At 45.4% G+C, this 15,845-nt stretch overlaps 1 protein-coding gene across 5 annotated transcripts in view; it reads left to right on the top strand.

Moving 5' to 3' along the window:
• Nucleotides 1-12,490, top strand: part of ENTPD1 (ectonucleoside triphosphate diphosphohydrolase 1) — a 28,652-nt gene extending 16,162 nt beyond the window's left edge. For all 5 annotated transcript variants that reach the window (XM_083866513.1, XM_083866514.1, XM_083866511.1 and 2 more), the window contains exons 2-10: nucleotides 5,197-5,330; nucleotides 5,722-5,839; nucleotides 7,056-7,206; nucleotides 8,048-8,207; nucleotides 8,857-9,090; nucleotides 9,595-9,855; nucleotides 10,788-10,907; nucleotides 11,088-11,225; nucleotides 11,365-12,490. In XM_083866513.1, coding sequence (XP_083722639.1) covers nucleotides 5,197-5,330; nucleotides 5,722-5,839; nucleotides 7,056-7,206; nucleotides 8,048-8,207; nucleotides 8,857-9,090; nucleotides 9,595-9,855; nucleotides 10,788-10,907; nucleotides 11,088-11,225; nucleotides 11,365-11,571 — 1,523 coding nt within the window. In that variant the 3' untranslated portion in view covers nucleotides 11,572-12,490. The remainder of the gene's footprint in view (nucleotides 1-5,196; nucleotides 5,331-5,721; nucleotides 5,840-7,055; nucleotides 7,207-8,047; nucleotides 8,208-8,856; nucleotides 9,091-9,594; nucleotides 9,856-10,787; nucleotides 10,908-11,087; nucleotides 11,226-11,364) is intronic.
• Nucleotides 12,491-15,845: the final 3,355 nt, after the last annotated feature.

The raw sequence follows: 15,845 nt of genomic DNA on the forward strand, positions 1-15,845 counted from the left end.
AAGTGTCGGTGTGCTTTGGTCTCAGTTTGGTGTTATCTCAGATACAGCCACACTCTTTATCTTCCAGCTGACTAATGCACAGGTATGTGTGCACATGGGACAGTTCAAGCTGCCAAGTTGTACAGCCTAAATTCATAGGAGTCTGTGGGTTTGAGACACATAGGGATGCATGATTTCAGTATCAAATGTCTCTACGAGACAGCATCCAAAAAACCCATTATACTGTTTGGATTATCAGTTTCACTGACACTTCAATGTTTGTACTTCAGCACTTACAAGTATTTCATCTGGGAAAATATAACCCAGTAAATGTGTATTTATTATTCTACATAGCGCTACAAGGAGGGGCAGAGATCACACCAATATTTAGGGCCACAGTCTTTGCCATATGAATAATTAAAGCTTGGAACAGAGTGTCCCACACTGTTCTGTGTAACAGTTGTAAAAAGTGATGTAAAATCCTGATCTGGAGCTTGAATTCCAATTTCAACATGCCAAGTGTCTTGTCCTGATATCTTGAAATAAAGCCCCTTAAACCAAAGCCATTGAGTTACCGTATATGTGCTTGTATGTAAATTCTAAGACAAACCTGAGCCTCTTGACAGCCTAAGAAAAGACTTTTCCAATATGCTGGCCTGAAACAGGTGGCTTACATTACTTTGCTGCAAAGGCTTCCTAGGTAACTTGGATACAAGCACGTTTAAATGAAAAAGGCAGATGAAGAATGAGTAATAAGTCAGTTGGGGACAGGGAAAATTTCATAAAAGGGTTGATAAATGAAGCAGTGTGGCTGTTATGAGTGTTTATGCACTCAGAGTTTTGGTTGTGGTGAATCTGAAGACAGGAGTGCCTTTTGCGTAATGTGCATCAAACCCTGAACCCTGCAAGTTCTGCAGCCTCACAGAGTAATCAGAACTTCGTGACTACTGAAATCACATTTTCACTCACCAGGAAGATGATGTCTGTGTCTCTCTCCAGGCTGAACAGCAGCACTGACTGCTCCCATGCCCTTTCCCCACAATCACTGCCAGCAGAACTCTACAGACACAAACCCCTGCAGTGAGAAAATGTGCACAGACTGCATTGCCAGAGCCCCTCTCTCCTGGGTGGGTTTGCTGAGATTGCATGAGAGGTTCTGGGTTGACTTAGCATAGCCTGTGATGGTGGGTGACCATGTTTCTGAGGTAGTGCAAGTGCCCACCTCACTTCATTTAGGCTGAGCTGTATCATCTCCTGTGGAATGGCAAGGCCAGTCTCCTTGCTGCTCTGGTCAGAATGCTCAAGAAAAATATAAGCAAATAATTCTACATGCAGAGACATGATGCTGACTCTTCAGGAGGACAGAAAATGCTGGAAAAGACAAAAATCCAGAAAGGATCATTTCTTACAAATTGACTGAGAGAATAAATTCTCTTAGGACTGGGCATTGCAGAAGTTGTGAGATAGAAGTGGAAGACAGGATGAGAGAATAGACAATGAATAAATTAGGGTTGAAAATGGGAACATTTCTGACCACATAGAGGAGTGCTGGAGGACAAAGATGGTGGAGACAGAGCTGTCTCTGTCAGTGTGACCCTTGTGCAGTGGAAGAGGGATGGCCTTGCAGTACAACCTCTTGTGACCCCTTCTGTAACAGACTGAGCATGAACATCCCAATGAAAGATCAAACATCAGCTTTATCTGTTGTGCGAAATCAGAGCTTACAAAAATATTTGTATTTATTAGATAGAGATGATGGGTCACAGTGAGATTGTCTGAACAAGCATGGCTTTGGTCTATGCACAGTATCTTTTCTGCTTGACATTCCTCACATCACCCTTTAAAGAAGCCTTATTCTCTGCTTACTGAATGTCTAAAAGCAGTTGGTTGCCTGATTATTTTTAACTTTTGTTACTTAGGGTTTTTTTGTGAGAAGGGAGTTGAGGGTGGGCAGCCTTGGCTGTGAGTGACATCTCCTGGCATGCAGAGGTGCCAATGACTTAGTGTAGTGTTGGCTGGAGGGGCCATTTCTGATTTGTTTTGAGCTCTGGAAGACACAAGAGTGGAATCTGCTTCCTTGCCTTCACACAGAGCTGCCTCCCGCGCTGGTGTGGTCCTTCCTGGTTATTCACAAAGAGCAACAGGGTTTCCACAGCAAAATTGCTGCAACCTGGAGTAACTGACAACATCTGCCCAGTTCTCTGTCTTGGAGACAGAAAGGATGTTCGATCTGGGGGTTTTTTGGGCCATCACTGGATGGAACCAGTGGTTGTCCCTACAAAAAAAACCAAAGAGACCAAAACTGGAAACAGACAGAGATGCCTGAGCAGCTGAGCTGTGCTCCAGCATCTGGAGAGTGCTCAGTGCCTGCACAGCCGGGCAGGGCTCCAGCAAAAAGCAGCTCTGAGCTCTGAGAGGAGAAAAGCAGCATCATTTCTATGCCTACTTATGGCCCTACAGGATGTTTTAGTCACTGCGCACAGTGAGCAGTATGAGAGGAGTAGAGATCTGTCTCTACTTGGATTCTGACTGGGCACAGGGACAGAAGATCGCGTCTGCTTAATCTTTAGCTGAGGAAAACTGCCAGTGGAAGGGAAACCCTGGGGCCTGGCAATTAGTCAAGTACTGCTCCACTTGGTGGACACTGGGGAGTGTTTGCATGGCATTCAGCAGCGTGAATGTGAAATTCAAAGGAACTGAAGAAAGCTGGAATAACTTAATTCTTTAAGTTCCCTGCAGAACCTGCAATTACACCTAGAGCTGATGGAGGTAACCAAGTGCACAGAAAAAGGAACTTATTGAAATACTTCACCTTTCTGAACAAACAGCAAGTGAATTTTAACTACGTTGAATTTAGGTAGATTTGCAGTGTTGTTTTTTGGTATGGTTTTTGTTTGGATATTTTAATATAAGTTTGTCTTTTTTAAACAGGTCTGTCAAGTACTCAGGTCTGTCTGTACATTTTGAGTGCTCTTTGGACAGTTTTTACTTTGTTACACTACCTTCTGGATTATGCTTATCACCTTGTACTTTTTCTTGTATGGAACATTTCAATAAAATGCTCCTTGGTAGCATTAGGGCTCACAGAGATGGATGGTCTGGTATGGGATACAGCAATGAAGTGACCTATCCACAAACCCCAGAGTCCTGAAAAGTGCTTATGATACTGAACTAAAATTCAGGCAAAAGTTATATTCAGGGTTAAGAAAATAATGGTTTTTTGGCAAAAAAATTACTAATCTCAGGGTACAGGTGGGATGCAGACAATTATCATTATGCCTCTGCCTTCAGACAAGGGATTTCTACCTCATAATTGGGATGGTCCATTACAGTGAGAACAATGTTCCTGCTTTGCTGCCAATGATGGCACTTTCAGAGTGTGGCTGCTGAAAAGATACAGCAGTCTGACAATACCCATCACGACAAGAAATCTGAAAATCTTAGAACTTGTGCAAAGCCACACACCCTTCATTCACAGCATACACATAACAACTTCGTTCAGGGTTGCCTCTAGGCAAGATCTCAGCATAAGGGTGGCAGTAATTATGTGAATGTGCTCTGCAGCTCTCAGCAGCAGTTTCAGTTTTCAGGCATGCTAACTTCATATCTCTACTGTGCAGATAATTTTACATTATAGCATCTGCTTTAATTCATTTTTCTACGGTTAAAATAATTTTAGTTCAACAGACATGCTCAATGAGCCAACTACATAACCTGAGCCAACTACTCTCTCCAACAAGAGGGAAGGTCTCCCAGCCGTCATGCTCTGTTTCTAATCACTTCAAGCCCCGAGTTCTGGGCTTTTTTGAGTAGAGTTGGATAAAATACATTCTTACTTCCTACTGTCTGGTATGTGCACTAGACTGTTTTTTTAAGCTGCATTCTTGGAGATATTGGCAAGCATGCTGAGCCTCTAACACGCACTCACAAAGTGAGAGCGCTACAAGCTTCCAAATTTCACAGTTAAGCTCAGCAGATTTACACGTGAGAGGGAGCCCAGAGCTCCAGGTCAGTGTTACATTCCCAATGGGCCTGTCTGCAGCATCTTCAAAGTGAGCTCTCTGGGCACTTTTAGGTTCCATTTTCTCTAAGAAGGTAAGAAGCTATTGCTTGCCTATAGTTAGAGATTTCCAGAGGTGTGTTGCTTCTTTTCACTTGGGCTAACTTCTGAGAATAACTTGAGGACTTAGGATCATTTGTAAGCTCAGGTAACACTATATATTCCAAAAGCTGGGACCACCTCTCACACAAAAACAGAGCACTTAGAAGCTGACTCTGGTCAGAACTTGAATGTTTTTAATATTTGCATGCATGATATGAAGTGCCAGGATGGATTTGGAGCATTGATCTGTGTCTGGAGGTCTGGAGACCTCTGGAACACAAGTCCTGGCATGCAGATGGCAGAGCAGGTTCAGTCGCCTTCTCAGAGTGTGACAACAGTTGATCTGATTGCCTGCACCGAGGTATTGTCGTCCTGAATGACCTGGAATGTATTTCTAAACATCTCCTGGACTGTTTGTGTTTAAGAATAGAAACTGTTTCCCATATGAGTCAGATGATCAGTGCTTTTGAGTATGGAGCATCACTGTTGATGGAAATGGATTTCATGTCATAGTGGGAACACATATATCCCCTGGAGCTATTTGTTTGTTCTAAGTGTTGAATTTACATCAAAGCTATAAATCTGGAAAATACACTGATACCCTTTTTAGACCTCCATGTAGTAAGATGGTATTTTATTAAACAGTTGCAAAACTGTCCAAGTTGTGAAATGAGGTTTTGACTGATACATGAAAAGCAGAAAAATGTGAAAGACAGCATAATGTAAGCCACTAGCAAGTGCAAGTATATGTATATTAGTTCTGAAAGCTCAATTTACATATTGGTTGTGAATGATTTGTATCAGCCATAAGTGGCCTTTTTTACAGAATTCTATTGCTAACCATGTATATTAAACCACAAAAAGCTTGATTTGTTAGATAAGTTATCCCAAATATGCCTGTAACATTTAAGGAATTAGAGTGGTAAAAGTCCTGAAAAGTGTGTGATTTATAATCATACTGTGCCAATTTTGCAGACACAGGCCATTCATAACCTGGTGGGCAAAGGCAGATACTTCATAGGGAAAAGGGACTACAGGAACATGCCAAAAGACATGCCTTTGGGGTGTGAGGAAAGATGGGCTACTGGGATACTAACATCCTTTTTCTGCTCTAGTCACAGGTACCAAACCAAAGATGTCCTCAACAAGAACAATTTTAGTCGTCCTGGGATTTCTCTCTACTTTGGCTGTAATTGCTTTAATTGCTGTAGCAGTGACCCAAAACCAGCCACTTCCGAAGAATATTAAGGTATTACAAGCTGGTTTCCTTAGAGGAAAACAAGCTGGGGGGGTTAGGTGTCCATAGTGCTCACAGACATGTCACTGCCCTTGCTGGCTCTGGATAACCTCTTTTTCTGGCTCCATGCACCTCAACATCTCATTTTACATCTTTGTGGTAAAAACAGTTAGAGCTTCACAGGGTTCTCTTAAGTAACCAGAACCAGCTTTGGAGTTTCTCTGCTCCTGTTTACTTTGACAGGAGTTTTGTACTGAAGCTCTACTGAGAAGAGCAATGACACACATTCCCATAGCTGCCAGACAGACAGGCTGTGTGTGTCTGGTCCCCTGTGTGTGGAGCCAGCACACACCAGGTCTGGTTTGGTGCCTCAGGTGTGATCTGGGCTCTGCTTTTCCCACAGTATGGGATCGTGCTGGATGCAGGATCATCCCACACCAACCTCTACGTGTACGAGTGGCCAGCAGAGAAGGAGAATGACACTGGGGTGGTGCAGCAGGTGGAGGTGTGTAAAGTTGAAGGTAAGAGGAGAAAAAGGAGCTGGGGAAGGGGTGTAGGATGAAGAAGAGATAATGTAATAAAAGGGTGAGGGAGGAGAAATCTAGAGGAAGAGGCCAATAGTAGAAACAGTGTTATTTTTATTACTGTTAATGTACATCTCACTGCTTCCCATGAGAAGCTGTATGTGCCTGACCTTCCTGGGGAGAAAAATGGATCCACTTTTTCCTTTGTTTTCAGGGTGCTTGGAATTAAATGCTTTTTGGACAGAACTACACCAAAGAATGTACTTAAATAAATAAAATGTCTGCATGCACTCTTGCTGAAGTGCTGATTAATGCAATGAGAAGGGAGAGCATGGTTTGCTCTTTTTCAAGGCTTCTGTGCAAGTAATGTACAGGGCTTGTGGCTCAAAGGTTGCTCAGTTTACACATGTCATGGTGCTTCTTTTATTCTATTTAAGTGCTGTGTAGATACTGTATGGTTTAGGAAGGCATAAATGAAGCCCAGGGATGCCCACAACAAGGAACAGCACAGACCACCATGGTCTCTGCATTCTGAGGTGTTGTCAGACCTGCCTGGGGTCTTTTCAGGCCTCTGCAGTGCAGGGGAGAGCCCTACTGTAATCAAGCTGCTGTGATAGCTGCTCAGTGCTGCAGCATCCCACATCACGAGCTGCACACTGAGCAACCAGCAAGCTGGAGCAAATGGGGCTTCCCTACAGCCATGCAGGCACTGGTCCTGGGGCAGTCCAGGGAACCAGGGGACACATGGCAGAGACAGACAATAATTTTTTTTTTTTTTCCTTGGGTTTCCTAGCTGCAAAACACCCAGTGTTGTAGTGTGAGTATAAAGTACACAAACAGATGACAGCATCTGCCCCCAGAGGAGCCAGCATAGAAGGGTCAGGGATTTTCAGGCACAAATCCAAGGTACACCCAGGCAGACTCAGAGAAAAGACTGCAGATGTTCAGGGCATGCTAAAAAAATGACTTGTCTCAGCCCTCAATGCTAGTGCATAGCCTGCTTTGCAGAGGAAGGGTGACAGATGCTGGGCACTGTGACCACTCACTAAGTGCATTGGGCTTAGTTGGTGCTCTAGGATTTCTAAAGCTCCTCAGGAATGGAGTGTTAGACTCTGATTCTGCTGCCTGTGACACAGTTTAACACACCTGCTCATGACACCATTCTGGGGTTATGTTTGGAGTCTGAACAATGAAGTGTCTTTACCTCTTGCAGGCCCTGGGATCTCAGGTTACTCCCATGCCACAGAGAAGGCAGGTCCCTCTCTGGCACAGTGCCTACAACAAGCAAAAGAGGTGATTCCCTCAGCACAGCACAAAGAGACACCTGTCTACCTCGGAGCAACTGCTGGCATGCGGCTCCTCAGGTACTGCAGGGCCTGTGCCCTTCTCCTGCAGCACTGCACCTGGGATGGCCATGGATGTGCAGTGGGGGGCTCTGGGAACAGTCCTTGGACACACTGCCAGACCACACTGTGCCCAGATACCTTCCTGTGCTGCTGACCTCCTTGAGCCCTGGGTCACGTGGACTTGTCTGTTGCTTCCCCACTCACTCCAATCCTCCATCATCTCCTGCATCCACATGCAGCACAGAGACACCAGGAGATCAGCAGTGCCCAAGGACACTGATTCCTGGACATCCCCACAATTAAGGGATGCTCAAAGATCCCCACAGTCTGGTATTAGGACTAATCCTGGGTTTTTGAGCCCAAACATGTTGCAACTTCCCACAGAAGGCCATCAAAGACTAAGGTAATTTTAAAATCCTATCCTCCTTTAATTACAATTTGTGATTTTCATGAGGGTGACCCAGACCTCTCCTGGCTAGGGCAGGGAACTGATCTTAGGTGTATATTGCCTGGGAAATCTTCCTGGGGATATCTTCTGGATTTCTTTTTTAATGGTGACAGTAAAGAGCAAGAGGAGTCTCCACAGTGCAGTTCCTATTAGGACACATGCTACAGAGCAAGAGCTCTGGTCTCTGCTCCAAGTATCTGCCACTCTCAGCTGCAGGGTCTGTAAGTGTCAGAGCTGGTGGCAGCTGTGACAGAGAGGACCATGTCCAGTTAGAGCTGAATGACTCATATGAATGACTGATCTCCTATCACTGACACTTGGTTGGTAGGGAGTTGCAGCCTGCCTACTCAGAATAAAGCACCTAGAGAGCTGTCAGCCAGAGTTACTTCATCCTTTCTTCCATTCATCCAGGCGGCAGAATGAAAGTGCAGCTGATGAAGTCTTGTCCTCAGTAGGAAACACACTACGCTCAGCTCCCTTCAACTTCCAGGGTGCCAGAATCATCTCTGGTGAGGAAGAAGGAGCCTATGGATGGATCACCATTAACTACCTTCTGGGCAATTTCAAGCAGGTAGTATATCTATAGCAAGTACAATTGAGTCATTGGCTTGCAGCACTTTATAAGTCCTGCCTTGCAAGAATGTGTCACAGCACTCTCTGTCTTCCCTTGTAAGCCATTTACCAAGGATCAGGAAGCTGCACACCTTGCCTCAGCAGTTGCTGTGAGTACATCCTGATACTTAGTGGGATCAGGATGCACCACTATAGTCAGGCTTCAAGCACTGAAATAAAACACCAGCATCTTCAATAATTTTGCTTGGGTACAGAATCCTTCTCACTTCCTGATCTAAAATATTTCTGTTTCTGAAAAGTTTGACTATGGTTCTTTCCTGTTGAGCATATAAATCTTCTGAGAGCTGAAACAGCAAGTGGACTGTTTTTCTCATAACAGTGGTATTAAATTTCATATTCTTTGCCCTCCTGCAAACACTTGGACATGATCCATCTTCTGTATTTATAAGCTTGCATTTTTCTTATGTCTTGTTCCAGCTCTCATCTCATGCCCCCTCCAGGACTTCCCATGTTTCCTGTATTCTGTGCTTCTGCTTCTCTCCTCATAGTTCTTTCTCTTTTTCATTTCTCCAAAATAAATCATCTCCATGCCCAATAGATCTGGTTTACTTTGACCTTTTTTTTTTTTTTTTTTTTTTTTCCCCAAGTCTGGCTGGAAAAAGCTTCTATACACCCTGAAATCCTTAAGTGAGACATCAGGAGCACTAGACCTTGGAGGAGCCTCCACACAGATTACCTTTGTATCAAAGCACGTCTCTGAGTCCCCAGAGAACCAGCTCTACTTCCGTCTCTATGGCAAGGATTACCAAGTGTACACACACAGCTTTCTCTGCTATGGGAAAGACCAGGCTCTGCAACAGAAACTGGCCAGAGACCTACAGGCAAGTACATCTACACCTGTAATTGAACAATCCTGGACACTCCCAGCTTTGGGATACTGGTGCTGTAAAAGTTGCTGCGTCCCAGCTCACCTCTTAGGCTGGATTAGGGAAATGTCATTGTTCTCCATACAGACTGGGCATCAAGTGCTGAAAGTACTTCCAAACGTGCTACCAATTAATTCTTGGGCATGGGATAGCAAGAGAACTCCATTCACCAGAAGTACTCAGGGGGGGGTAACATTTTACCATCTCTGAGAAACTCAAATCAACAGCACAGCTTCACAAACTGTGAGTTAAAATAATTTGCCCAGGGTCCTACAGGGAGGCTGGGCAGTACCCACATCTTCCCCTGCACAGCCAGTGCCTTATGCCATCCTTACCCTTTTGACCTGATGTGTGCACCTGGATATGATGTACTGTGACAAGTGCCACCCTTCCTTGTGGTTCTTTCCCAGGGTTATCCTAGAGCAAAGTGTAACAGCTTGGATTGATTTTTATTTTCAGACCGTGGAGAACAGCAGTCTCCCCGACCCATGTTTTCACAAGGGTTATGAGAGGACTATAAATATTAATGAATTCTTCAAAAATCCTTGCACATCAGACAAGAAGAAGCAATTACCTTTCAGCCAGCTGTACATAAAGGGAGAGGGGGACTATCAAAAGTGCCGAGAAAGCATCCAGAAACTCTTCAACAAAAGCAATTGTCGTTTCTCCAGTTGCTCCTTCAATGGGATATACCTACCTCCAGTACAAGGGGATTTTGGGGTGAGTCTTCACTCATTCTTCAACTCTCTATAATGCAGAATGTCAGAAGAGCAGAAATTCAGAGTAATGCTAAAGCGCATTCTTCATGACTGAGGCAGGAGATCATTTTCAAGATGGCTTTTGGGACATATAACTACAAAAGTAATGCTGCACTTGCTGTGAGGACAGACCTGTTAAGAGCTACCCCAGTAAATACTGGCTTACCAGTACTGCACTGTTCTCATTCTAACCCATCTCCTTGGGGTACTCTGTTTACTCACTTTTTAAACTGTCCTTCCTGATGTCCAGCACCAGAGGCAGGAGAGCTTGCTGCAGGCAGGAACACTGCTCCTGCAAACCTTGTCTCCTAAGGTTAGTGGTGGTACCAGATCTGAAATTCACTCAGCAGTGTCTGAGTCCTACTGAAACCAGTCAGCTCACCTATCTGCTTCCCAGACATGAGGAGACATTGCACGCTCTGAACACACATGTGTGACACCATGCTGACCATCAGTCCCAGGGCTGCAAGAGCTGTTCAGTGATTGTGAGCTTTTCCAGGGAACTGCTAATACAATTTTGCCCTGTTCCTGAGCTGCCTCCTACCTATCAGCTACTGGCCATGGTCAGAGATGGTGTTTCTGGACCTTGGATTATATGTTGGGGCTCTGTACAATCCTTTCAGACCAAAACCTCTGCTCTTTGTGGTGATATTGGTTGCACACTCATCTCACTCAGTTGCCAAAATGGGATCAGGGTTGTGATGGCAATCATTGTTCACTGTGTGCCACTGGCACATGTAAAGGAGAGAGCTCACAGAACTTCTTTAGGATATCACAATTCCTACATCCACCTCTCCTGCTCTTGTGTGTATGATGTTGCTTCTTGTATTTCTCTATAAAGAAACTAATTTTCTTTTTTGGCCTAGTCAGGTTAAAAGAATCTTTCTCCTTCAGGCTTTTTCTGCTTTCTATTTTGTGATGAACTTTTTGAACCTGACCAGTGAATCAAGCCCCCTCGCCCTGAACAAAGTGACCAGCACCATTGAGAGCTTCTGTGCCCGGCCTTGGCAAGAGGTGAGCTGTGCTTGTTGCAGTAGACTGGGGCAGCTGATACTTTTCTGTGGGATAAATGGCTGTGGTAATTTCCAGAGCAAGATGGGGAAGATCCCCCCAGCACTTGCTGTGGATGCTCAGGCACAAGCTGGAGCAGTGGGAAGGTATGCTTAACAGTCTGGTGATTGCCTCTTTCCCTAGGTGAAGACAGCATACCACCACATCAAAGAAAAGTACCTGAGTGAATATTGCTTCTCTGGAGCCTACATCCTCTCTCTCCTGGAAAACGGCTATGCGTTCACTGAAAATAACTGGCAAAAGATCCACTTCCTTGGAAAGGTGTGTTTTGTGGTGTGGAGGGCTCTACCACAGCAGTTCTCTGCAGCCTCTGCCACACAGCCTGGCCCTTTATCCCCAGTGCCACTGCTCAGCAATGCCATAGTCACCTCCCAGTGCTGACTCTGCTCTTCTGTTTCAGATTGGCAGCAGCGATGCAGGTTGGACCCTGGGCTACATGCTGAACCTGACCAACATGATCCCTGCAGAGGAGCCAGCCAGCCCCCCCCTCTCCCACGGCAGCTACGTGGGGCTGATGGTGCTGTGCTCCCTTGTGCTGGTGTCTGTGCTCCTGTTTGCCTGGCTTCTCTTCCACAAGCCCAAGTGCCTGCAGAAGGGGATTGTTTAGGAAGAACCTGAAGGGGAGAGGAGCCATGTCATCCTGGCTGCTCAGGGCTAGGAGACCCCAGCAGAGCAGGCTGTACTGCAGAGTCCCTCTCACTGAAGCTACTGACTGTACAACAAGGGCATTTGTTTCTTCTGAATCACACTTGCACTGACAGATGTTGGAACATCAGGCTCGCCACCTTCTCTGCCAAGGACAGACAAGCTCATGTCCCGTCCTTGAATGGGCTGTACTTTCATTCAATGAACTTTGCTGCTTGTTGGTTTCTGCCTTGTGCACAGCATTATAAAGAGAAAAGTGGCAGCAGTCTTTGGGAGCCAGTGCTCCTGCAAGGGTTATCTCAGGGTCACACATCCCACTGAGCTCTTGGGAGCCATCACACACAGGATGATCCTGCTCCTTCTCTGCTGAAGCTGTTCCCAAGAGCCCTTTCTGCACCAGCACACCTCTGCTCACCTCCCTGCGCCCTGAGCTCTCACAGACCTACAGCTCTTGCACCTGGTTGCCCCTGAAGGTGGGTCAGGCTCCCAAATGCCACTCCAGGAAAAGAAGGGATGAGGATGACGAAACTGATCATGCTTGTGGTTATCAGCCCTTATCTGGGCTCTGTCAGCTGTCAGCTCCTTTTGCAGGTGGCAAAATGCCTTTTTCCCATGTCTTCCTGATGATGTTGCTGGACCAAAGCTGGCTCACTGTTGCACTGAGCCATTCCCACGTCCCTAAGGTACATCAAGCCACAAGTTCCCAGCCAGGCATTGCTGCTTTTTGTAGGAAGAGCTTGTATTGGCCCAGGTTCCTTGGCCAGTAGTGATTGTTTATGCCTGCAGGGACTCTGGTGTGATCAGTCTTCCTTCAGGTACAGACCCACTGAAGAAATCCAGGGTCACTGTGCTGACAACACAGCAGCCTCCAATCTAGGGAAAGTGTTAACTGGCAGCAGTTAACCAGCATGGGTATGCACAGATTGAACCACTCTTTCCATCAGCAAAATTAGTGAAGGTTTGCCTTGCCTTTCCTCATAGCACAGGCTTATCCTATGGCCATAAGACCCAGGGCTTGTGAGTGCAGATACTGCAGCCCATCTTCTAGCACACAACCCAGACAATGCCACTGATTGAGTTTATGAATCACCTTCTTCCATTTTTCCATTTCTTGGTCCAAAAAAAAGAGAGGTAAGTCAGAAATCCATTTTTGTAAAAACACTCAGAAACCACTGGTGCCTGTCTACCTCCCACAAAATCTCAGAAATCTCTTCCTAATGACCTGTAAATGTAGAGGCAAAAAGAAAACAGATATTGTAAGGAGGAAGGCATAGCAAACGCACACCTGTTTCCCTGAGCAGAGGTGTAGGCAGTGTGGAGGGGGTCAGGATGTGCAACCCCAATAATACCTTCTCCTTTAGGCAAGCACAGACACAGAGCTCTCCCAGTCCATCCCTCTGCATAGTCCATGCTGGAAATCACCTAGTTATTTCTACTTCATGTCTGGAAGTAGAAGCCCTAAAATACTGAAGGACCTAAAGATAAGGAAAAAATCTACCCTGTCCTAAGATCTCTGGGCAGATCATTGTTCTTCCAAAAATCTGTCCCCTATTTTTGCTCTGAATTAGCTGGCTTCAGCTTCTGCTGGATCTTGTTCTGCCCATTTCCAAAAGACTGAGTAACTCTGCTATCAAAATCCCTTTTTCCTTGATGGTGCTTGCAAGTTGTCATTATATCATATTAAAGAGATTGATTTTCAATCTGCAAAGTGGTCTCTGCTGACCTTACTTGCAGCTCTCGACTCCACTTCTTTTAAAAGTTTTACATCTTCCTGAAATTTGGACACCAAAGTTTCCAGCAGGTAGTAGAGTCACTAATAGTGTATATATATGGTTTTGATCTATGCTCTAAGTTCCCCATTCATATATCTCTGGTCCAGGTCTGTTCACTTAACAGAAAGTTTTTAGGCAATTGGATTATTGCAACTTGGTCTTTTTTCCCGGTCATTGCATTTCAGAACAGCCTCTGTCTCATATCCTACATCACTGTCTCTCAATATGAGACATTTTTCCTTCTGTGTGGCTCCAGTGAAACACACATTATTCATAGAATATTGCCCCAAGCAGATTATCCAGTTCAATCTGCAAATGACCCCTCACCGGCTGTGAGTCCCTTGACCAGTTTTTGTTTATCTGCAAATACACTGTGATGTCAGAATTCAGCCAGGGATGCAGTCTTCTTTCTGTTGTTTGCAGCAAAGATAGGTAGATGAGAGACGAACAGCAGGTTTTGGCCATGGCTGGAAGGCATGCAGGAGAAATGTGTGACCAGAGCTCCATGTGCTGCTCATTTGCAACACACCCCATCACTTGCCACCTTCCTTGCATCCAGAGCCTCTGTAGCAGAGCAGATGCCCTGGAGAAGCTCCCCAGGTGAGCTGGAGCATCTGTCCTTCCCATGAACAGCATGGAAACCTGCAGAGTGGCAATTCCTCTCCTGAGACCTCCTGGGGGATCTGGCAGCTGCTCAGTTGTGTCCATGATGAGAACTGGCAGATCCATTAGGACATGTCAGAAATTGATGCAAAACTTTGCGCGAAAGTTGGTGTGGAAAGAAAGTTTGTGCCACTCTGCTTTTCTTGTCCCTGCTAAGGATTTATGTCAAAGGAAAATGTCAAATATCTGGGAGAAGAGCTTTTACAATGTTACAATGTATCTTCATTGCAAGTCCCCTAGTATTAATATTGTTAGCTCCAGATTCTGGAGCCAGGTGAGCAGCTGGCATCTTCACTTGCTCCTCCTGTCTTAATTATCTCACTTTTTGGTTTGAGTTTTGGGGGTTTTAGAGCTTTATATGTGACTTGAGTGCAACCTAAAGGGCCCAAACTAAAATAAATGCAAAATATGTTACAATATTTTTTAACCTTACGACTTCTAGACCCCATTTGTAAATCAATCTCTTCGGGATAAGAACTTCTAAGGTGACAACATGCCAGTTGAGCAGCCTGAGGCTCCAGGAATTGATTGACTGAAGGCATCGTGTCAGGGTGAGACCACTGCATGTCACTGCCTGGCAGTGAACATTCACAGAACGGCCTATGATTGTTTTCTCTCCATTTCTCCTGTTATTGCAGGACTTTATTCACGGAGGCTACGCAAAACCCTTGGTCAAAGAGTTCAAGTTTATGAACGTTCATTTCTTTGCTTCTGTGTTGCATCTGATCCAGCTGTATTCAACTCAAATGTGTGTTCCAGAGTCACCCAACATGTACATGAAGACCATTAATGATAGTGGAGGGAGTTTCCAAATATGCCAGTAATAATGTATAATTTCTTTTGTTAATACAGTTTATGTGCCTCACGGATAATTATCTGTGCCTTATTTCTAATTTGGTAGCTTCTGGCTTTAATTTGTAGACACTTCCTGCTTTACCATTTTGCTTTTTTTTCCTGGGTAAAGCATCTTTTAATATCACATGTTCCTGTCTATCACATATTTACTCACTGTTCAGCTCTGCTGCACTGCCAAGACTCCAGACCTTGGTCTCTACTGAAGAGGGAGCTCTCCTGGGCCCCTATGAAGCTGTGAGATGTGCTGCAGCAAGGTGAGCTGAGTATCTCTGGTTTGGGATCCAATGCTGAGTGGTCCATTTTTGGGGAGGTTCCTTACAGAGAGATTTGATAGCTTTGCAGGGTGCAAGAGCAGCCTGGTCTTGCTGGGACTGATGACCTCTGTGAGCTCTGCCATATTCAGCCAAGTGTCAAGGGTGGGGCAAAGCTATCAGAACTGGTCAGAAGGGAGTACCTGCACCACCTGCACCTCTTGCAGGAAAACTGTTCCCCACCACAAGCTCTTAGTACCTTTCACTCTCCTCCCTGATAAAGCTGCCTCTCCTCTGTGCACAGGCTACAGCTGATTTCTCCAGCCCTACAGCAAAGCACAGTGGGGCCTCCACTTGGAAAAAAGCTCTCAGAAGTGGGGCCATCACCTCTGTATGGAAAGGCTGATTTGAAGTCTTGGCACTGGCCGGGGCTTTCCAGTTTCTCCCAGAGCAGCTCTGGGCCGGATGTGTGCCCCTTCTTTCTCCACCCCAATTCTTCCCATGCTTTGTGCCAGGCAGGATGTGCAGGCTCTGCAGGGCTGCCAGCTTTGTTCAAGAGGGACTGGGGAGGGTACACGGAGGATAACAGTCTCTGCCACCCAGGCCATGTGTTTTCTTTCCATGGCCCAGCCCTGAAGAAATGGATCATTGTTTTGATGCACACACAAGTCTCTGTATGCTTATCATAATAAAGA

Source organism: Zosterops lateralis (assembly GCF_965231275.1).
Source record: "Zosterops lateralis genome assembly, chromosome: 8".
NCBI classification, from domain to species: domain Eukaryota; kingdom Metazoa; phylum Chordata; class Aves; order Passeriformes; family Zosteropidae; genus Zosterops; species Zosterops lateralis.